The sequence below is a fragment of the Equus przewalskii genome, chromosome 6 (assembly GCF_037783145.1).
Source record: "Equus przewalskii isolate Varuska chromosome 6, EquPr2, whole genome shotgun sequence".
Lineage (NCBI taxonomy): Eukaryota > Metazoa > Chordata > Mammalia > Perissodactyla > Equidae > Equus > Equus przewalskii.
In genome coordinates this window covers 42990681-43014071 of record NC_091836.1, presented here as the reverse complement: position 1 = coordinate 43014071, position 23391 = coordinate 42990681, and the positions used below count along the sequence as shown (strand labels likewise).

At 44.5% G+C, this 23391-nt stretch overlaps 2 protein-coding genes across 3 annotated transcripts; one reads left to right on the top strand and one right to left on the bottom strand.

Moving 5' to 3' along the window:
- Positions 1-1578: 1578 nt before the first annotated feature.
- On the bottom strand, positions 1579-17682 carry ACAD8 (acyl-CoA dehydrogenase family member 8). The gene is made up of 11 exons (XM_008523753.2): positions 17207-17682; positions 13142-13242; positions 12534-12703; positions 11829-11938; positions 11353-11429; positions 10814-10951; positions 5786-5921; positions 5593-5690; positions 5075-5227; positions 4310-4412; positions 1579-2405 (listed from the first exon to the last, which is right to left on the bottom strand). Exons 1-11 carry the CDS (start codon positions 17436-17438, stop codon positions 2353-2355), a joined length of 1371 nt encoding a protein of 456 aa, XP_008521975.2. The 5' UTR covers positions 17439-17682; the 3' UTR covers positions 1579-2352.
- Positions 17464-23199, top strand: THYN1 (thymocyte nuclear protein 1). 2 transcript variants are annotated; one of them, XM_008523757.2, is made up of 8 exons: positions 17464-17578; positions 17873-17948; positions 19856-20034; positions 20843-20911; positions 21256-21348; positions 22184-22279; positions 22520-22670; positions 22997-23199. In XM_008523757.2, the coding sequence occupies exons 2-8, from the start codon at positions 17906-17908 to the stop codon at positions 23041-23043; spliced, it is 678 nt and encodes a 225-aa protein (XP_008521979.1). In that variant the 5' UTR covers positions 17464-17578; positions 17873-17905; the 3' UTR covers positions 23044-23199. The 2 variants fall into 2 exon arrangements, with proteins under 2 accessions (XP_008521979.1, XP_008521978.1); XM_008523756.2 differs by having other exon boundaries at positions 17523-17578; positions 17835-17948.
- Positions 23200-23391: the final 192 nt, after the last annotated feature.

The following is a 23391-nucleotide window of genomic DNA, read 5'->3' as shown; positions in this document are numbered from 1 at the left end:
TTGTCGGATAAGTGACTTGTAAATATTTTTTCCCAATTAGTGAGCTGTTTTTTTTCAATCCTGTTTTCCCTTTCCTTGAAGAAGCTCTTTAGTCTGATGAAGTCCCATTTGTTTATTCTTTCTATTGTTTCCCTCAACTGAGGAGTTACAGTGTCTGAAAAGATTCTTTTGAAACTGATGTCAAAGAGTGTACTGCCTATATTCTTTTCCAAAAGACTTATTGTCTCAGGCCTAATCTTTAGGTCTTTGATCCATTTTGAGTTTATTTTGGTGTGTGGTGAAAAAGAATGGTCAATTTTCAATCTTTTGCATGTGGCTGTCCAGTTTTCCCAGCACCATTTGTTGAAGAGACTTTCTTTTCTCCATTGTAGGCCCTCTGCTCCTTTGTCGAAGATTAGCTGTCCATAGATGTGTGGTTTTATCTCTGGGCTTTCAATTCTGTTTCATTGATCTGTGGACCTGTTTATGTACCAGTACCATGCTGTTTTGATCACTGTAGCTTTGTAGTATGTTTTGAAATCGGGGATTGTGATTCCGCCGGCTTTGTTTTTCTTGCTCAGGATTGCTTTAGCAATTCGCGGTCTTTTGTTGCCCCGTATGAATTTTAGGATTGTTTGTTCAATTTCTGTGAAGAATGTTCTTGGGATTCTGATTGGGATAGCATTGAATCTGTAGATTGCTTTAGGTAGTATGGACATTTTAACTATGTTTATTCTTCCAATCCATGTGCAAGGAATGTCTTTCCATCTCTTTATGTCATCGCCAATTTCTTTCAAGAAAGTCTTGTAGTTTTCATTGTATAGATCCTTCACTTCCTTGGTTAAGTTTATCCCAAGGTATTTTATTCTTTTCGTTGCGATTGTGAATGGGATTGAGTTCTTGAGTTCTTTTTCTGTTAGTTGATTGTTAGTGTATAGAAATGCTACTGATTTAAGCACGTTAATTTTATACCCTGCTACTTTGCCGTAGTTGTTGATTATTTCTAATAGTTTTTCTGTGGATTCTTTGGGGTTTTCTATATATAAGATCATGTCGTCTGCAAACAGCGAGAGTTTTACTTCTTCGTTACCTATTTGGATTCCTTTTATTTCTTTTTCCTGCCGAATTGCTCTGGCCAGCACCTCCAGTACTATGTTGAATAGGAGTGGTGAAAGTGGGCACCCTTGTCTTGTTCCTGTCCTCAGAGGGATGGCTTTCAGTTTTTGTCCATTGAGTATGATGTTGGCTGTGGGTCTGTCATATATGGCCTTTATTATGTTGAGGCACTTTCCTTCTATACCCATTTTACTGAGGGTTTTTATCATAAATGGGTGTTGGATCTTGTCGAATGCTTTCTCTGCATCTATTGAGATGATCATGTGGTTTTGTTTTTCATTTTGTTGATGTAGTGTATCACGTTGATTGACTTGCGGATGTTGTAAGGGGCCTGCTTTTTAAAAGACAGTTTGGTTAAGGAGAAACTTTTAAATATTATTCCAAAATCCAGTTAAATGTTTAATTAAATATAATAAAATTTAAAAAAAGTGATAAAGGCTTTGTTAGAAAGATCAAACAAAAAGCAACTTTAGTAGAACTGGAGACAGTACAGAGAAAGGCAATTTTATTTATCAATGTAATGATTAAAAACATTCAAAAAAGAAAACAAAAACTCAGAAAAAAATATACTCAAAGTACTTATCAGGAAGGGTTACAGAAAATTTGAATACCATTCCTGGATCACATGGGTGCCAAAAGAAAACAGCACAAATATGCAAAGCTCCGAACAGTCTCAGCCTCTGATGTTTAGCTGGTCCAAAGGTGCAGATGCCTCTAACTCGCAGCTTAAGGGGAGAGTGTCCCAAATACTCACCTGATCATGATTTATATCCAGAGGACTGTGACACACAGAACCTTCTGCATCTCTGGCTGAGGTTCAGAGGATGGAAAAAGACAGAAGGACATTTTCTCTCCATTGCTCCTTCCCCACACACCTCTGCTTTATACTAAGGAAAAACTCTCAATGCAAATGCCCAGATTCCTGGAAGGGAAATTCGGGTAACCAGCAAAACGCAGAAAGATCAAGACAATGTGAATCCAAGAGAGGATTCTGGTCGGGCGGCGAATCTTCTTTGGTCACCTTTCTGCATTTGGAAAACAAGGTAGTCCGCCTTCTTGTGACATTCCCAATAAGGGCATCTCCTCTAGTTCTGCGAGGACCCTGCTGCCAGCACACAGAGGGAAGAGTCCTCCTGGAAGAGCTCGGCCGTTTGCTCTAACCTACATCTCATCTGTAACAGAATGCTCCACGGGGAACCACTCAATACTGATTTGAGTTGCACATTAAACATCACCAGAGAACATCAAGTCTGGGTGCTACTGCTGAAGCAGGCTTCGAGAGATCAGCATCCTCATCACTTCATTGCTACCTGCAACGGGGAGAAAGAATGAAGGGTTTAGTAGCAGCAAAGTCTGAGAGCTCAGTGAAGCTCTGACCAGCATGCTCCAAGCCTAGTTCAGAGCAGTTGTGGATGTAAACTACCACCACAGCTTTTATCCCTGCGAGGGACAGGATTATCACAGACTTCTTTCCAAAGTACAGAAAAACGTCAGGAAGTGAGGAATAAATGCACTTTTTGAAAAAAGGTTAAAAAAAAAAAAGGCAAAAATAAAGTAGTATATATAGTATAATTCTATTTTTTAAAAAGTACCTACAAAAGCATAGGAAAAGTCCAAAAGGAGATATTTTGAACTTAAATATAAAAGAAGTCTGAAATATTAATTCTGGATGTAGAAACATGTTTTTTTTTCTTTTCCTATATATGTTTCAACAATATATATATACCAATTTCTTTGATAATAAGAATCTGAATTCTTTTAAAACAAACAAAAAACATTTTCCCTGAAAGGAAGGGTCAATTGCTTGCTTCATTTTTGCACTGGCCTTCAATGCAATTAGAAATACGTACCTCCATGAGGAATGAGCAATCACACGTCTCCAAGTCAAATCTAAAATCTCAGATTTATCCAGTAACAAAGTCCATGAGGAAACAAAGTGATAAAGACCAGTGACCAAAGTTTTCTATAGGTGGATGACGGTGTGGCCTGAAATAAATGTATCTGGCTTCTCCCATTTACTCTAACAAGGTCAATAGACAGAACGCAGGTGACGTTTCCTGCATTCCTAAACGCTGGGTGAAGAAGTAACTGCAGGAGTAACAGAAGGAATGTTTGGGGAACTTAGCCTGAGCCCAGTCACTGAGCTCACAAACACACGTCAGGGATGGGTGTGCAGCAGGAAGCAGACTCGGACCTTTAGAAGCCTGTGATTTGGACGTAACAGACATGACACCAGAGCAGTGGGCCTCAGAGTGTGGTTCCCTACACGCAACAGCAGCCTCACTTGAAAACTTGTTAGAGATGCAAATTCTCAGGCCCACCTGAGACCCACTGAGTCAGAAACTCTGGGGAGGGCCCAGCAATCTGTTCTCACAAGTCCTTCAGGTGACCCCGACGCCTGCTCAGGCTTGAGAAGGACACTTTGAAAGCGGCAGGGAGGCCAATGCCCACAGGGGTCTCCCACACTCCCATGAAAGAAGCCCCACGTTACTTCACTGAAAGTCACAGACAAGCCTTGCCCCATCTGCTTTTCCTACAGTGAAACACGCCCAGCTGCCTACAGTAAGTGGGACAGGAGTCATGCAATGTCAAGACTTATGCACTTGTGTGGAGAGAGGAGAGGCCATGCTCTGAGCCTAACTCCAACAGCTTCATATTTCCCAGCCCAAGAGCCTATGATTGCCAAGAAGATGCCTATATACTGAGGACTTATTTTACTGAAAAATCCATTAGCAATATTGACAGAGACATCTTTTGGACCATCCGGTTGACAATCAATTTACAGAGGCTGCTGGTGATCAATCTGGCTCACATTTGCCCTGGAAATTACTATATGCAAGTTCTGGGATCCCTGAGGACCAAGTACTTTAAAAAAGTAAAGAATAGTTTGTAGTTTTCAAAATGTTTTCTCATATATCATCTCAGTTTGAGCCTTCTCTAATATTGACAAAGAAAAAGAGCAGAAATGGAGGGATTCAATGACTTACATGGTGACAAAACAGAGCCTCCTGACCCCCGGCTAATGCTCTCTGTACAGCACCTAGCAGGCACTTCCAGAGCAGGCTCCAGAGGAAGAAGGAAGGAGGAAGTGGAAAGACAGACAGGGCCTGATGGAACCCTGAGAACCAGTCAGCATGGAGACAGACAGGCTGGGCAAAGTGGTGATCCTGTAACCGTTCTGAAAAGAAGAGCCAGCAGTTCTGGTCATTCGTACCTTCGAGGATCTGGTGCACCCGGGAGTCCCGCACATACTGCTGGATGGCATAGTCCTTCAGGTAGCCGTAGCCTCCGTGCATCTGTAAAGCCTGGTTGCAGATCTGCAGGGAGACGGGGATTAGACAGCTGTGACTTCAGGAAGACCATGGCACACACGGCTTCTCCTTGCACTCCAGCCCCGCATCTGGCAGCCTGCTGCAAACTAAGACAAGGAAGAAGAAACTACAAGAAGCAGCCCGGCCCCAAGAGCAGGTCTGCACTCTGTGTGGTCAGCGATAACAAGGGAGGTTCACCTACTGGCCCTGCCAGTGCCGCACACACGGGCAACCAAGAGAACTCTGTCTTTCTTGCTATTATCTGCAGGGAGAAGCTGCCCGCCCTTGCTGGGACTATATGAAGCTAAGGTGCCATCTGGTGGCAACACAGTCTCAATATGGAAATGGCTTTACCCCCGACGTTTTAAACACCGCAGAGAGCTACATTTGAGCAAGCGGCACTGGGCCGCTCTGAACCTTCTTCCAAAGGCAGCGTCTCATCTAGAGCACAGCCAAACGACAGTGACAGCATGAAGTGTGCACGGCAGAGAGTGGGGTAAGGGCCAGCTCTGAGGCTCCCGTGCAGACCTCTCAGCAGTTAACTTATATCCTCAAGCCCCAAGGCAATCCCTGTAGCATGCCAGGAGCTGACTTATGGGCTCTCAACATCCTTGGGCCTAGAGGCTGCTCCCTGGCACCCAGGAGAACCAGAGGGCATCATCACTTACAGCAAAGCATTCATCTGTAGCGAAGAGCTTGGCCATGGAACAGAGGGCCACTGCATCTTCCCTCTCCTCCTGCAGAGCCACTGCTGCACTGCGGATCATCAGCCGGGAGGCCACCAGCCTCGTTGCCATATCAGCCAGTTTGAACTGCAGGTACTGCAGCAATAGGGGAGAAGAGAACCACACTAGACAGGCAGGCTTAGACCAGCACCTGATCTGGGGCCCTCCATAACATGTCTCCAAATGAGGTTCCTTTTCTAGGTGACCCCAAGCTTCAAAGGCTCCTGCCTCTTCTAGACAAACTGTACCGCCTTACTAAGTTCTAAGCCCATGCCACCTGCCCTGCACTTCAATATTGTTACCTCCTTAAAAAGACTATTGACAGAACTAGAGCCCAAGTTCTGGCCAGTGTTGGGGCAGACGTCCACGTGGGGCATCACGGCCTCCCTCTCCTAGAGAGTGTGGGCCAGAGCAGGTCTCGTGCAGAGCACAAAGCAACACAGAGACACCTGGGCAGTTACCTGTTTATTGGCCAGAGGCTCTCCAAACTGCTTGCGAACGTTGAGGTGGTCTCGCGTGAGGACGACTGAAGCATAAGCGGCCCCCAGAGAGCAGGAGGCTGGAGAGCAAGAGTGTCAACACTTCAGCTGAGCCAGAAGGACAGTGCTGCTACCCCCGCCCGGCACCTCCCTGCCCATCCTTTGGTGTTCTCACCGACATTGATCCTCCCTCCGTTCAGTCCTTTCATGGCAATGAGGAAGCCCTGCCCCTCATCCCCAATTCTGTTGGCCACGGGGACAGCACAGTCTTCAAAGATCACGGCTCGGGTTGGCTGTGAATTCCACCCCACCTGGCAAAAATCAGGCACTGTATGGCTGCCCACCAATTCAGCACTGAGGGCAGTGTTCTCTGCTGATGAAAGCCTGTGAAGTATGGTCCATTATCCTGGGACTTAGACCCTTGAGAACTTAAAATGAGGGAAAATAAAAAGTTCAGACTTAAACACCTATCGACTCTCATGAATTGTTTTTTTCAGCTAAACATTTTTTAACATATTAAGAGTATCTACTTTCTAATATCTACTCTACCAGATGAGCCCATCCACAAATATTTCTCACAATTTCTTTTAGAAATGGGGCAGAACTCTCCTCATTTTTGGTGCCTCTATGAGTATACTCTTTTAAAAAAAACATAAGATAACCTAAGGATTATTTGGATTATCTGTCCTTAGATATAAAGACAATATAAACATTACTATTAACAATAGCTGCACTTCTCCTTTTAAAAGCTTAGTGTTCTCTAGGACGTTCTCATGTGGTGAGAGGAACAACACTCACTGTGCTGGCAACACCCAGTCAAGCATTTCGTTGCAGAGAGACCCAGTAATGTGCTGGCACCAGCTCGCAAGAGCCAATTATGCACATCTTTTCTTCAGTAGCTTGAAATCAGCTATGGTGGGAGTATTTTTTTTCTTTTCTTTTTTTTTTTGAGGAAGATTAGCCCTGAGCGAACATCTGCTGCCAATCCTCCTCTTTTTGCTGAGGAAGACTGGCCCTGAGCTAACATCCGTGTGCATCTTCCTCTACTTTATATGTGGGATGCCTACCACAGCATGGCTTGACAAGTGGTGCCATGGCTGCACCCGGGATCCGAACCGGTGAACTCTGGGCTGCCAAAGTGAAATGTGCGAACTTAACCACTGTGCCACCAGGCGGGCCCTGTGGGAGTATTTATACTACAGAAATTGGCAAACATTACAAATGAATTTTTGGTTTCTGTTTTTCCCAGTGAGCTGACTGACCAAGACACCCCTGAATACGTCAGTCAGAAGCCCAGAGAACATTTTGAATATCTAAGATGCAGTCTGTGTCATGCAACCTGTATTCTGCATCTTTGGATAAGTCAGCTGGCTTCTTTGTGGCCTCGGTTTCCCTTTATATAAGGCAGCTGGACTAGAAAGCCAGCAAAACCACTTTCCTCAAATAAAACCTTACTCAGATATTTCATATATCAATAGATTAAGCCCTACTACTTGATCCCTTTCATCTCTCCTTCCAGGCACTCCAAGGCTTCAAAGAACTTTAAGGCGTGGTGAGGCAGATTTTGAAAACCACAAGACTATATAAAATCTCCCAATTCCCTTAGAGCTCTAAAAACACTACACCTTCACATCACCATCATTTCCTTTAAGAACATTCAATAGCTCCCTTTTGTTGATAAGATAAATTTTATTCCTTAGCCTTTAATTTAAGGTCTTCTAGAATCTGGCCCAATCCTCCTTTCCCAGGCTTCTCTCATGTCAGTCACCTATACGTATTCTCAACTCCAGTGAGACTGTCTGCACACTGTGCAGCTGGCTTTTTTAAACCCATACTTTTGCTTATTCTGCTCCCTCCACTGGGAATACCCTCCATCTCCAACCTCCATCAAGGTCTAGCTTAAAGAAAGCCTCCTGAGGCCTCCCTAGTCATGTGAGCCAACTCTGATCTCATTCTCTTCTAGGCTCCCATAATCTCTACCACAAGTCTGAAACCTTCCGATACTGGCCTGTATGGTGCTTACCTGTGAACTTATCTCCCCAAGAAGAACATAAACACCTGGAAGCAAGATTGGAACAGAAAGCTCTGACCTTAACAATATCTAATTATAAAAAACCAAATACAAAAAGCTACCACCTCAACTTCTAACCCTTACTGTAGAAACATCTACCTTCTTCCCTTTCCTAACCTACCAGAGGATTCCTTTCCTAACCCTACCAGAGCCCCTGGGCAGCTGCAGGCAGTGTGAACACGTGGCCCTCTCCCTTTCTGAAGGCCGTGCACCCCTGCGCCTATTATCTGTCTTATCTTCTGTTTCACATATTATCTTCACACTCCCTTCAAAGAGTCATCACTGCTACCCTTCCTACTTCATTCTTCCACAGAAAGTCTTTTAACAATTAAATCCAAGATAAAGCAAATACTCATCACCTTCCCACAAAGTTGATGCAAAACTGGTGGCTTAAAGCTCTCAGCTGTATAATGTGTTAAATATGCCAAGTAAAAGCACATGTGTGGGGGCACTAGCCTACGTGCCCTTTAAGCTATGCGTCCTTGAAGACCCCTGTCTGGGCTGCGCACCAGCACTCACGATGACAGCAGTCCTGGGCTTGGCCAACCCAGCTGCTTTCTCATGGGAGGGTTACCACAGAGACCCTCGTGGTCTGAGGGAATGTGGAGGCCCTCCGGGAGGGCTCTGGTCCTTGGCATGCAGTTCATACAGGGACAATCCCCCTTGGCAAGCACAGAGCCTTTGTCCCTCTGCCTTAAGCTAGCTTCTCTCAGGGGGTGGTAGTGGGCACATGCTGCCATCCAGCTGGCTGCCAATGGACCTTCCCTGTATGGCTCGTTCGCTGTCTCTGGGTCTTTTCTGCAGTCTCTGGGCAACTTATGCCACACTGCTCACCCAGCTGGGCATGTGGTGCAACAATATGCTTGCAGGATAAATCACCATGGAGCAGGGAGAGACAAAGGCCAGGTGTTCAGGTCACTACAACAGCCACATCAACCATGGGGATCAGTGGGTGCCTCCTCACCTCGGCCTACAAGGCCCTGCCTGCCTCTCCAATTTCACCCCACACCATCCCCTTCTTTGCTCCCTACCCTTGGGCCATACTCAACTTTTCTTTGGTTCCTCAAATAGGCTAATCTTATTCTCATCTCAGGCCCTCTGTATCTACTGTTGTCTCTGTCCAGAATTCTTCTCACAGTTGGCTCCTTCTAATACTTCAGATCTCATCTCATATGTCATGACCTCAGAGAGTCCATCCCTATCTAAAGAAGCTCTCCCCAATCAGTGTCCTACCATCATGTTTTATTTCCTTCTTAGCAGTGAACAATAATGGAAGGTACCTTGTTTATGCTTATGTCTGTTGTCTGTCCCTGCTTACTAAAATGCCAGTTCCACAAGGGCAGAGCGTGTCTGTCCTGTTTGCTGCTCTATCCCTACTCCTCAGAAGAGGGCCTGTACAGAGAGGGCACTTGCTAGCTGTTGAATGAATAAAGAGCCATCCTTCCAAATTTCTCCTACATTAAAAAATATGTAAAGCAGGGGCCGGCCCAGTGGCATGGTGGTTAAGTTCGTGTGCTCTGCTTCGGCAGCCCAGGGTTCACAGGTTCAGATCCCCACTGCAGGCCTATGCACCACTCATCAAGCCCTGCTGTGGCAGCATCCCACATACAAAACAGAGGAAGACTGGCACAGATGTTAGCTCAGGGTCAATCTTCCTCACCAAGAAAAAACCCCAAAATACACACACATATATATATATAAAGCAGAACTAATAGTTGGAAACAAATAAATGAAAAAAGGAATGAAAGAAAAAAATATGCTTAAAAGTGAGAGGAGAGAAATGGAAAACGAAGGGATAAAAAGATACACTTATGGAACTTATTTGCAATTTTTCTCCAGGCACTACACCTGGTAGCTCTGGTATTCTGTCAACAGATACCACAAATACTGAGGTGGATACTACTATGTGTGTTGAAACAATCACTATCTTTAGAAGCACAAACACCTGAATCAGTATAACTTGATCCTGTAGAATTACGCGTCAGACTACACAAGACAGTTTGTGTCTTATAACCCAAAACACACATTGCTAGGATAAGAAATCCTACAGCTACATGTCTTATAGAGCATATATGTAGCTCATATATACTACATAGATAAGACAGTACATGTCTTATAATCCCAAACAAGGCTAGGAGGGACTTTTGTATCCCTGCCCCCAGGAGCTAGCATCAGGCTTTGCACACAGTAGGTATCTAGTAAACACCTGCTATGCTATAAAAGAGAAGGGCACTAAAACTCCCAACTGCTTGGCAGTTATAAAGCATGAGGAAGGGTCATGAAGGGAAATATGGAAATCATAGGAGCTATGAGAGGAGAAGTATATTTAGGGGTCATTTTGTTACCTGACTTCTCCCCATAAATTCCAACTGTAACAGTACATACGGAGGCAGAAGACTGTTCTGGTCACCTGGCCTAAGAAATCTGAACAGGTCTCACCTTTATCACTAGCTATAGTTACATGAGTACAGTTCTATGGTTCATGGCCTGGCTACAGGATTTCTTTATTTTTTTTTAACTTTTTATTGAGGTTATGATAGTTTACAACCTTGTGAAACTTCAGTTGTGCATTATTGTTTGTCAGTCGTGTTGTAGGTGCACCACTTCACCCTTTGTGCCCACCCCCCACCCTCCCTTCAGGCTACGGGATTTCCTAATCCTAGAAATGTCTTCTCAAGGCACCTATGGAAATACTCTCCCTTTCACATTACTGAAAAACCCACAATCATCTCCAACAAGTTTTACTTTATTTTTATTTAAAGAAGAAAAGTGGCCGATACACTTTTCATTCCTGAGACATCTAGTCAACACCAGATCTTCTATTTCTTCCTGGGATAACAGAGTGCACCAATGACAGAAGCTGGATAAAAACTACAGGCCAAAAGTGAAGGCAGGAACGATGACAGAGAAATCTCTCACACTCAAACAACAGCCAGCTAATGGAACTTATTAGCAAACTGTCACTTTTGCCAGTGGCCTAGTGTTTCTTAACAATGCCCTATTCTACTCTAACGTGTTCCTGCCAAAATCCTAATAGAAAAACTGCCTCCACGGTAAGCTACCAAGTATTTGAACCTCTTTCCTAAAATAGAGCAGGTGGCCAGAATTGCTTCCTGTCCCACAGCCACTCACCTTTTTTTCCTTCTTGCCAAAGCTGAGGCCAGGGGTCCCCTTTTCAACAACTATGCACGAGATGCCTTTGGGGCCTGGTTCTCCTGTTCGGCACATGACTACATAGACGTCTGATTCACCAGCACCACTGATGAAGGCCTATGGGGTTGAGAGGTGCCCAGAGATCAGAGAGCACGTTGAGTCTCTAAGCCTAACATCGGGGAAGACAACTGAGGTTCTCTCGACCACAGGACACTAAGAGACCTAATGGGACAGAGAAACTAAGGAGGGGTGGTGGTGGTAAAAAGAACCTACACTGACTGGGGAACCAGGAAGCTAGCTGACGAGACTGTGAAAGGACAGACAAAAGTGAAGGAACTCATCTGGAATCAAACCAGAAGAGACAGAAACAGTCAAGGTAAACAAAGTGGGACAGAGATTCTCTTCCCAAGATGTACAAACTGGATGGGAACATTAACTCACAGATGGCAAGGATCCAGGCAACATCAACAGAATTGGGAACAACCTCTAACTTGTCCTGGGAAGAGAACATGCTGTACCTTGGAGCCATTGAGGACGTAATGATCTCCTTGTCGTTTAGCTGAAGTCAAAAGGGAGGCAGCATCACTCCCACTTCCTAAGGCAGGGATCACAGAGGAAGCAGACAGAGGGAGGGAGGAAGTCAGCGAAGTTAAGGGAGCCCCGGATTCCTTCTCCTAGGAAATCTTCCCTTATAACAAACAGCTCAGAGTTTGATACTTTAAAATTCAGACAGCCAAAAGAACTCTCTGTACTTGGTGAAAACTGCATACAGCGATGTGACCATCTCCCATCTGTCATCTCACTAGCTTGTGGGAGGCTTCCGACAAGGAAGGCTGATCTGCAGCCTGGACTCTGCCCTGGAGGCCTCTTAGTGTATTATATCAGGTCCTGGGAATCTGTTACTCTGTGACCAAACTTCTCAGTAAACATTGGTTACATGTGTCAAAGGATTAAGGAGTGCTCAGTGATCTCACTTGCAGCATGGCAAACCCACCTGGTTCAGTGAGGCAGTAGGAAGCAAACTTCTCCATGGTACAGAGTGGTGGGCAAAATTTGTGCCTTTGTTCTTCATTTCCAAAGGTATCAATGATCCAGGCACACATACTGACAGGTACACCGAGAAGAAAAGACAATGACAGAGACAAAGATGGAAAAGAAAAAGAAATTTGAGGGGGAGGGGATGGAGAAAGAGGACAAAGGAGGGGACAAAGGAGGAAAAGTCACAACTGAGAAGATTCCACCTTAAAAGAAAGGCCTGGATTAACACATACTCCTGGAACACATCTACCCAAAGACAACCAGGGCCAAGGCATTTCTCACTTGGTGTTCATACTATTTCTAGTTAGGTTAACTGAGCTCCCTAAAACTCAGGGAGTTACACGTACATTCCCAAATTCCTGGGGGTTCCATCTTTGAGTTGAGGAAAAGGGGAAGAGGGCCCTGACCACTCTACTGGAGAAGTCTGTTTGGTGCCAGCTCATTCTAGGATTTGGGAGAAGGCTGGCAGACCTGATTCTCTAAGCAACATACAAGACGACAGCCTCAAGTCCAATAAGCAGCAGCAGACCTAGTATGAACTTTTAACAGTCTAGTTCTTCAAGAGTGATCCACCTTGAAAGGAAAATCTTTTCTTTATTCATCTGAAATTTCCGTCAACCCATGTGAACACTTCATTGTTTTTTCAACCTTGGCTACTCACTTGTGAATGCTTATGTAGGCTGTGGTGCTGGTGCACCCAGTGGCCAAGGCTTCAAAGATGACAGCAGTATCAAGCCGTGACAGTCCAGACCCACCTACATCTGTTTGCACGTAGATCCCCCCAAAGCCTAGCTGGGCTGCCTTCCGCATCACATCCACTGGGAACAGCTCCTATGTACAAAAGAGAGCAGGGTTACCAGTAAGTGAGTCACAGATGGACTTTTCTTTAGAAGGTACAAGGAGGGATTAAGGTGTTTGCATTTGGGAGAGTGTAGGAATTTTCTTAACTTAAAACGCCTATTTGTCATCTATCCAGTGGTATCACTTAAAACGCATTCTGTAAGGACTGGTTTTCTAGCATTAAAGTTTCTCTTTATTATCAATAGAACTACCTTGGTTTTAAGTGTCCAAATCTTTGTACAATTTTAAAAAATGCTATTTATGAGATGATGAGGAAATAATTTAGGAAAAGAATCGCACCATTATAATATTCTCGTTTGCAGTAGGAGTTGTAACTGGAAAGTAAGCACTAGGATTATAAGGAGATGAAGATAAGGCTCACTTCACGATGCATTCGTTGGCCCATCTATCCACAAGGAAAACTCCTACCTTCTGGTCCCACTCCGCCATATTTGGAGCCATCTCCTGGGCGGCAAAGTCAAAGGCCACTTTCTGAAATTCTTTCTGTTCTTCATTTAGTCCCATGGAAGCTACGGGCAAGATTCATACAGTCAGTTCCAGGACAGAGGTTAGGGAAGAATACCCCAAACAGCAAGCATCATGAAGCCAGGACAGTGGATCTACTATAGCATTTCCCATACACAGTACACCTTTAACATCCAGAGAATGGCATCACCCACCATTAATCAGTTTCTCTGATATATCATTACCTTTTTCCTTCCTCCTTCCCTCCCAAGTGGATCCACTGACTTCATTTACCTCCTATTTACTTATTCTTTCAATACTCTTCTTTATCTCTTCCTCCTTGTAAATCCACATTAAAAAATAATAAACAGAGATTGACCCTCAAATTATGGTGAAAATGTCTTTCCTTTAGGATGTCCTACCTTTTCTGTATTGGTATCCTGGAAAAACCTGTCCTATTTTGTATATCTGTCTATAGCTGTCTATCACCATCAACATATTCATTTTAAAAGATCAACTGAGAAAGGAAGATACGTATACTTCGGCTTACCTTCCAAATTAAGGAAAAGATCCTATAAGAAGGCCATGCATTTGGCAGCCCTCAGACATTCATTGATAATACTGATGATTAAAGACAGTCTTCTAGTGCTGAAAACATGATTAAGCCCTTGCTAAACCTGTTTTCATCCAATGACTCAGAATTTTTAGAACATTTTCTATCCAAACTATCACTGCTGACTCTGAGTAATTTATTCACTTCTAGGTCTAAGACACTTAAGGTCTAGGGACAATGAATTGATTGACTGATAACAACAGGCAAGGAGGGGAGCTTCAAGGGGAGAAGTTTCTCTAGAAGCTTAAACATCTTACAAAAGACTGGCAGCCAGTACACCACAGCAGGATCAACAACCTGCCCAGGGTGAGTCAGACTTAAATTGTTTACATTTATTCCTCTTTTATTGTCTCTTAATACTGCCATTTTGAAAGGACCTCCTGCCTCAGGTGTGCTAAGAAAAAAGTAAAGGGATGCCTGCCTATACCTGGAGGCACAGGGAAGCCATGAGGTGCGTGGGGGCTGTAAAAATGCAAGGGGAAAGGAGGAAGAGAGGGCTCTGTCGTACCTTCTAACTCAGTGCTAAAATCTGGTCATTATGGGCTGATGCTAAGGAGCATAAAGGAAGACTATGGAGCGACACTCGACAGTAACTTATTCCAGGGCCTAACAGCAATGCACAATCCTTCCGACAGAGAACCAGTGCAGGTGGCAGAGTCTGCTTCTCTGGGCAGACCAGGGCATCAGTAATGATCGGCTGTGTGAGCCAGGAGAAAGCATTCTCTCTGTATCAGGACTCTCACTACAATGGGAAACTCAGAAATGAATAGTGGAGGGGATTAAGATTAGGCTACTTTGAGAAGCGCAGGACAGAAATCTACATTGGGTGTTATTCTCAGAAATACGGTTAGGAATAAACAGTTCATGGTTTCCTGACTGGCAGTCAGGTTATTTATTTGCAGAATCTTGCAGAAATGCTCCTGTAGATCAAAGGTCAAAGATCATTCACAAACTAATATTTATTGACTGCCTACTATGGAGCAGCGCTGGAGTTACAAGAATGAATATGGTCCATTTACACAGAGGAGGACATAAATGGTAATAACAGAAACATCTTGCTGTATAAAAAGAAGCGCTTCAGAACTTCAACCCCAACAAAAGCTCAATAAATGGTTACAGTTAGCATTATTTGAGAGAGTAAATGGCTACCTTCTAAAACAAACAGTTCAGGGAACAAAAGGTTTAAGAAATAGATTAGAATTGCATCCTAAATAAATAACAGGAATAACTGGATGCAAATCATATGTACAAGAAAATACAACATAATTACACATTTTTTAAAGATAGATAACAAATAGTCACTTTTAGAAAAGGAAATGCTAACAAAAGGAAAGCATGGCTTGGAGAAAAAAAAGTGGAAATGGAAAGGTAAAAAGTAAATTATACACAAGAAAGCATAGTGACTAAGTAAAAATGCCTAAGTTCCCAGAAAATATACACTATCACAAACGAAAAACAAAAAGCTGGGCCTCAGGAACTTTGCTGGAGTTCCCGGCAGAGTTCAAGAAGCCAACACAGATACACACCAAAATGGTAAAGGTAAACAGAAAAAGGGCCCAAATTAAATGAGGAAAGGCTTTACTGTAAAGCAACTCAAGTGTAAGCAAGAGGCCAAAAAACAAAAAAATTCTAAATAATATAAGAATCTTTGAATGTCTCCAAAGTAGAAACCTAACTGGAATACCAATAGTGCTAATTGAGACTTGCGCGCAAGGAATGTTTGGGGAGTTGCAGCAAAGCGTAGTGAAAGGGCACTGGACACAGAATCTGGCCACCGAGCTCTGCTTCTGAAATTGTCAAGTGCACAACTTTCAGTAAGTCAGGTTCCTCTCTAACCCTCAGTGATGCCACTGTAAAGTGAGGAGGTTGCACTAGACACTGAAGAAATGTCCTCATCTGTAAAATGAGGAAAGTGTACACAGTAAATATATGTAACACATAACAAATAAAACATAAAAGTCATAATTTTCTTAAAAGTTATTTTTCACATTAAAATAGGCAATGAAACAATAAGAAATATTGGATTACTTCCTTTAATTTGATGTTCTAATACGTCTGATGATATATTAAAAGGAGAATTTCATTTTACAAATTAAAATTTCTTTTAAAAAGGTGAAAAAGCACCTCATTGGCTGAAGTTACACCACCAGCTGCTGGAAATACTCATATTTAATCTATTTGTTGCCAGAACAACTCCTTATCTGCTTTGGCATCCACACGAGAAGGGTGACCTTGTTGACCAAATTCTAAGTGCTAGAATGGGGCAGCACCTCGTGAAGGGGTTTAGAGCTCTGAGAAGGATTCTACAACTTGGGGTACTTTCTACATCTGGGTGTTGAGCTAAGCGATTCATAGCTTTTTCTGCTAAAAAGTGTCATTTATTTAAAATAAATCAGAAATTATTTCAGAAGAAAAAAATGGTTAGGTACTTGAGAAAGTCACAAAGTGGCGGGTACCCCCTAGTCAGCCTATGTCCCCACACTCCCCGTTACTCACATCCAAAGCATCCAAATTATATGCCAGGTGCCTGACAACAGTCAGGTCTGTAAACCCTGGCAGTGTTTCCCATTTGCAATAACAGTTATTTTTCCTGCATGAATTTCCACAATAAAAGTGTTTTATAGCTATAGGTGTTAAGTTATAAAATTTATATACGTGAACAAATCCCGTAGTTCCTGGAGCTTCTATCTATCACTACCAGCACCACACTTTTTACATTCTTACTACTTTTACGACCCAACGTTATGATTAAAACAAAACGAAACCCACGAGTTTCTGCACCTGAGCATCCACTCCTTATTTGAAAGCAGGGATCATAATAGCATGTAACCCAGAGTTGTGAAGTAACCTTTAGTTATCGTACTCATAAGCAGACTTATGAAACGTGTCATCAAGAGGGTGATAATATAAACTGCGTTTAAGGAAGATTTGAACAATTAACGAATAGCATCAGCAACAGGGATTAAGCGATACAGCTGCAAAGTATTTTCATATCTCATTTTATCTTCAGAGGGCCCTGTGAGGTAAGAAAACAGCGTTTTACACCAGAACCTCCAAGTTCCACTAGAAGGGTGCGATAGGCAGGAGGGAGGACAAGGCTGAAGAACCAGGAGACGGTCAGGCACACGTTTCAGAAGACTGGTTTCCCATCCACGCCGAGAAGCAGACAAAATCCAGGGGCGCGACAGATGGACTGAGACCAGAGAGCGAGGGCGGCGGGGAAGCCAGCCAGGTGGACAGGACGGGGTGCCCGCCCAGGGGTGATGTGCCGGCGAGGGAGCCGATCCGGGAGAGGGGAGGTAGGCCGGAGTAAGCGGCCGGGGGGTAGCCGGGTCGGAGGTGACGGCGCGCTGAGGCGGGGAGACCTCGGTCCCCGCCCGGGTCCTGGACACCTGCACCCCCGGGGCGAGCCTTACGATCGATGCAGGAGACCACGCCCCAGTGGCGCTTGGCGGGGAACTGGAGACCACCGCGCAGCCAGCAGAGCCGCGCTCCGAGATGCCCGCAGCTCCTCCGCCACATAGCGGCCGCTCCTGCTCCAGGGTGGACCTGATAGCACGTGACTACAGCTGCGCTCACACTCTCCAGGCAGCAGCCCAGGACCCGCCTTCCCTCGCCCCGCACTGCACTCTGGGAGTTGTAGTGCATCCCGCGGCCCTCAGGGTACTGGGCCAGACGGGCCTGCGCACGCAGCACGGACTGCAACTCCCAGAGACGGCCGGGACGCGAGAGACACGTATTAAAGATGCCACGATGACGCAGTGCTCGGCCTTCTGGCTCCTCGGGAGGTAAGTTGGGGTCGTGTCTGCCGAGTGGTGGAGCCCACGCAGTAAGAGGGTGCTGAACTAGTGAGAGCAGGCTCAAGGAAAGAACCGAGGAGAGTGTCGGGGCAGGTTACGCGAGGTGGAAATGGGGCGGAGATAAAGGAGAGGGTTCGAAGGCCCAAGCCCAGTTGTCTCTGCTCTTCGCTGAAGACCCTCCGGGCCGGGACCCTCTAAGCGCCCTCTCCTTATCTCCGCCTTGCCCCGCGGGTTTCTGGGGCAGATACGGAATTGCCTCTTGCATCTCTCGGTTGACTCCAGAATCCTCCGCTCTTCAGCCCCTGCAGGGAGACGATGCCGAGACCCCGGAAGAGGCTGCCCGGGGCTGCTGGGCCAGGTGAGCTGCACCCTGGCTGCGAAAGGCAGCTCCGGAAAGATTTCTTGGAGTCTCTTGAATATTGTTCACTTTCTGCTCCCTGCTTGTAGGGAGAATCCTTTGTGATTATTTTTCATTACGTTATCTCTAATCGCCCTCCATCTTCTCCTTTACTCTTCCCACCAAGCTTGTACTCAGAGCCTCTTGTTCATTCAAGCAATGGCTATTTGATAACCACAAAAAATATGTGTGATACAGCGTGGCATGTACTAAGATCAAGAAGACAGTCTTCCCTTGGTATCGGTAGGGGCTTGGTTCCAGGATCCCGGTGGATACCAAAATCCGGGGAGCTTAAGTCCCTAATATAAAATGGCATAGTATATGCCTACAACCTAGGCACATTGTCCCATATACTTTAAATCATCTCTAGATTATTTACACTACCGAATACAATGTAAATACTATGTAAATAGTTGTTTTACCGCATCGTTTAGGGAATAATGACAAAAAACCAAATCTGTACATATTCGGTGCAGACGCAACCATCATATAGACCTGTACACCTGCAGAGAACCAATGGTGGTACTATAGCTTCTGCTTTCAGGGGAACCTTAAGTGAGAATCCAGGATGCTGAAATGCTAGAGGTGTGACAGCTGCGAGAAATCACAGGGACCATCTTGAGTAGGAAGTGGAATTTGAATCTGGTCTTAAAAAATGGGAAAGCTTTCCACAGTTAAAGAAAAGGACATGTCATTTTTATATTCACGAGGATGAACAGCATTCTAGGTGGATGAAGAGCGGGAACAAAGCAATTAAAGTACTTCTTTTGAGAATGGCAAGGGTTCCAAATTAACTACAACACATTGTGTTATTTAACAACACATAGTGTTTGCAGTGTGCCTGCTACCTCCAAAAGGACCTCTAGGAAACTAGACTAGGGAGGTTCAGCGTATTAGACATCCATAAATGATATTTAATGATGACTGACATAGGAGCTTTGACTTAATTCAGGGGCTGTGTAGTATAGACATTAAGTGTAGATTCAGACCGACCAGAGGGACACAGGTCCTTCTACCATTTCCTGGATATATAATCTGGGACACATTTTCTAGATGAACAGAACAACTCATAAATTATACAGATTAACTGAGTTAAGGTTAGGGTAACACACAGAGCTTAGAGTCCATCATAGAGTAAGAATCTAACAACTGTTAGCTGTTGAGTATCTACTGTGTTCCAGGCACATTTCTCCAACTCTCTTAGGATAAAATCCAGTCTTTACCATGTCTACAAAGTCCCGAATGAGCTGTTTTTTCCAACTTCTCTTGGCACCTTCAAAGAGCAGAAAGGAGGCAGGAGGCAAAGCACGGTGAGCAAGAAGGAAATAAGTATGAGATGATGATAACAATGGCTAATATTTATTGAGCATTTATTATAATGCCAGGCATTTTCTAAGCCCATTGTTTGTATTATCTTATTTAATATTCAAAATAAGTCCATGGAGTAGATGCTCAGTTTCCTCATTGGAGAGAATAGCCTCAGGAAAGACACAGAAGAGAGTGAGGAAAAGAAAACAGCATTTACTGACTACTAAATATATGTCAGATACTCTGCTGGGATCTTTAATCCTAAACCACAACCATGTAAGTATTCTTCTCCCACTGAATGGATAATCCAGAAACTACCACAACCATGTAAGTATTCTTCTCCCACTGAATGGATAATCCAGAAACTATCATGTAAGGTAGGCATTCTCACCCCATTTTTATAGATAAGAAACTGAAGTTCAGCAGTTAAGCTGCTACTGCTGGTAACTGATGGATCCAGGATTTGAATCCACGTCCCACTCCAAAGCATCTGCTCTGCCCACAATGGAACGTTTTCACTCAGCATGACAGTTCTCTTCTTGTTGCTTCTCCTATTGCAGATGAGGGGCCAGCAGGAAAACGTACCCAAACTAAGAACCCAGGTGAGGCGTCAGCTAAAGTGGAGAACTCCAGCCCTCAGAAGACTTCAGCCTCTAAAAATTGTGCAAAGAATCTAAGCAGCTACTGGCTGATGAAGTCAGAGCCAGAAAGCCGGCTAGCAAAAGGTGTAGACGTGAAGGTGAGACCATGCCCCTGTGTCCAATCCCTTCAAGCTGTTTTTTTAAATAAGAAGTGAATATTGTTCACCACAGTGTTCCATCACCAAATAATCTCTTAAGGGTAGGGAAAAGGTAACAAGGAATAAAATCAGCAGGATTTATCATCATCAACTATCTGTTTTGTGAATCCTCTATCTAGGGCAGAGGTCAGCGAACTTTTTCTGTAAAGGGCCAGCTAGTAAACATTTTGGGTCTTCAAGTCTTATAGTTGCTGTTGCAAGAGAGTGGCCATAGACAATATGTAAAATGGTATGGATGACTTTCAATAAAAGTATTAACAAAATCAGGCATGGGGTTAGGTTTGACCTGAAGGCTGTAGTTTGCCAACCTCTGATCTAGGCCACATTTCAATCTTAGGTTGCATTTCTCTTGCCACCTGCTGTACTCCTAGGTAGTTCCCTGTCAAAAGTTGGTATATATTCTGAGAATGAATATAAACCAGTTTTAATATGCTTGGAGAAAGAATAATTAGAAATATTACAGAAGTATGTAATGTTTTAATAAGTGAAATACAGACAGCCAGCAGGTTACACTTTCATCTCGATTATCTATTCACCTAATCCTCTCAATCAGCAAGGATAACAAGGTAATTCAGGGCTTCCTTCCATTCTCCCAATAGAAGTGGCTCTGTGGAGCTACTTCCACGTAAACGACATACTTCCGCGATAGCCAGTAGCACCCTTAGTGTAGGGGAAGGAACTGTCTGCTTCCATATATTCTGACCAGTTGGCCTAGGATTGTTTAATGACTTTATTCTCTGTTACCTAGTTCAGCATTGAAGATCTCAAAGCACAGCCCAAGCAGACAGCATGCTGGGATGGTGTTCGCAACTACCAGGTAAGAGCAGGACCCGGAGATCCAGGGTAGGAGAAGTGCCTGCCTCCTTCTCTTGACTTATTTGGTAGCAAAACCTCTTGGCCAGCGTTGCTTTATCTCAGAACCCAAACCTGAGAACATGTTCAAAAATACTGTACTCTAACTGCAGGCAGTGTGCAGATGGCCTGTGTTCTAGCCAGTGTCCTGATACAAGTCTGGGTATGTTGGCAAAGGCAAGAATTGAATTGGGAGAAGTTACATAAAAAGAATAACTCATCCAGTAAAAGCAGACTTGATTCTGCTAACCGCTAGTATTTTTCAGCCAGTGGGAAGGATGGTTTCTTGTTTCTTCTCCCCTGGGACAGGCCCGGAACTTCCTCAGAGCCATGAAGCTGGAGGAGGAAGCCTTCTTCTACCACAGCAACTGCAAGGAGCCAGGCATTGCAGGGCTTATGAAGGTGAGTTGTTTAGGCTTTGGTCTGAATCCCTCTCCATGCAGGAAGACTTACTCATGTAGATACAAAGGGATACAGCTTAAATAGGTAACAAAAAAGAGGTACCCTCCTGGGCCAGCCTGGCGGCATAGTGGTTAGGATTGTGTGTTCCACTTCGGTGGCCTGGGGTTTGCCAGTTCAGATCCTGGGCATGGACCCACACATCACTTATCAAGCCATGCTGTGGCATCATCCCACATACAAAACAGAGGAAGGTTGGCACAGATGTTAGCTCAGCAACAATCTTCCTCAAGCAAAAAGAGGGAAATTGGCAGCAGATAGTAGCTCAGGGCCAATCTTCACCCAAAAAAAAGTAGTACTAGTACCCTCCTCCCCATCCCTGCTCTCACAGGAATATGGAAGAGCTCTCCTGGCCCCTTCCTGTGGGACAAGGACTATAACAGGGCAGGTCTTCATTTCAGGTCTCACTGGCAAAGACTTCCCTCCGCTTCTACACCTAGTCTTTCACTCAAAAACAGGCCTGATGGTAGCTCTTCCAAGACAGCAGTTACCAGGATATATATAATTATTAACTGCAGCTGGAAAAACAGTGGTACCAAAAACCTTTAACATTTGATTGGAGAACATACTTTTAAGACATTTGTCAAAACAGGGTTGATTTCCTATGCTTGCCTTAGACTGTGTATTATTTCCAGATATCTGAGCCCTTACTGGCTCTACAGCAAGGCATATGGGGTACGAATGTGCAGGGTCAGAAATGACAGCTGGACTTGGATTAAAGATTGGCTGTGGAGCTGACTGTACAGGCAAATGAGTGGAGACTTGGTTTTGGTTTCAGATTGTGAAGGAGGCTTACCCAGACCATACACAGTTTGAGAAAAACAATCCCCATTATGATCCATCCAGCAAAGAAGACAACCCCAAATGGTCGATGGTAAAGACTACTTTTTCCTATTTCATGAGTGGGAAAGGGTGGCCAGAGAGGGAGAAAGAAGGTCTGAGGTGTCTTTAGGTCAAGGTATGGAGCCCAGCCCTTACTCAGATGAGGTTAACCTTACTTGGGAGCTAAGAACAGAACACTGGCAGCCCTGCCCATAGGAGCCTCCTGTAAGCAGCTAGAACACAGTGTTCTAGCTGGACTTGTCTTTCTGTCCCGGACACTCCTGTCACCTAGGTGGATGTACAATTTGTTCGGATGATGAAGCGTTTCATTTCCCTGGCTGAGCTCAAAACCCATCACCAAGCTCACAAAGCCACTGGTGGCCCCTTAAAAAATATGGTTCTCTTCACTCGCCAGAGACTCTCCATTCAGCCCGTGACCCAAGGTAAGAGCAGGCTGTTTCCTTTATTACCCATACCAGAATGACCCATGAATTCACATGTACTAGCTGATTAAGCTGGGGCACAATATTTAGCCTCTCTGAGTCTGTCTCCTCCCCTCTAACATCCACGAGGGAGGAAATATGTTCTGAGTTACCCATTACTATGTGCCCGGTACCCTGCAGTGCCCCGCACATAGTACAACAGTCTGTAAATAGTCTGAATGCATGACCACCTGCATCGGTAACATGTGAAAGGCCTCGCATAACTTCCCTGTTCAAGAGGAGACACAAGACCTAATTCTTCCCTCTCTTTTTCCCCTTTTTGGTAGAGGAGTTTGACTTCATTTTGAGCCTGGAGGAAGAAGAACCGAGTTAACTGAGACACTGTTGCTGGAATGGGAAGACATTACTCCAAAGTAGTCAAGCTTTCATGAGACAGAAGAAGGCACGAAGATCTTGCTTATTATGTTCGCCTTGGGTTGTGTACGTAGGTGGTTCTTGTGTACTTTTTTCAATAAACATTACTATCAAAGTTGGAAAGCTTTTCTGTTAAAGCAGCACTGGGTGTAACAAGAGTGCTCCCCTGGCTCCTCCTGCCCCTCGTCCAGATGCAGGGCTACTTCTACCCCCGGCCTCCACCGGAGCAAACACCAGGGTGTAGGGCTCAGTCTGATAACACCCGCTGCAACGAACTCTTGGCTTTCTGCACCAGCCTTCCTCACTT

Coding starts and splice junctions, on each gene's coding strand:
- ACAD8 (XM_008523753.2), bottom strand. CDS start 17,438: ATGCACTACAACTCCCAGAGTGCAGTGCGGGGCGAGGGAAGGCGGGTC. Junction 5,922..10,813: donor TTGGCAAGAAGGAAAAAAAG/GTGAGTGGCTGT, acceptor GATTTTTGCCAG/GTGGGGTGGAATTCACAGCC. Junction 5,691..5,785: donor CGGAGGGAGGATCAATGTCG/GTGAGAACACCA, acceptor CTTGCTCTCCAG/CCTCCTGCTCTCTGGGGGCC.
- THYN1 (XM_008523757.2), top strand. CDS start 17,906: ATGCCGAGACCCCGGAAGAGGCTGCCCGGGGCTGCTGGGCCAG. Junction 17,949..19,855: donor GCCCGGGGCTGCTGGGCCAG/GTGAGCTGCACC, acceptor CTCCTATTGCAG/ATGAGGGGCCAGCAGGAAAA. Junction 22,280..22,519: donor ACAACCCCAAATGGTCGATG/GTAAAGACTACT, acceptor CCTGTCACCTAG/GTGGATGTACAATTTGTTCG.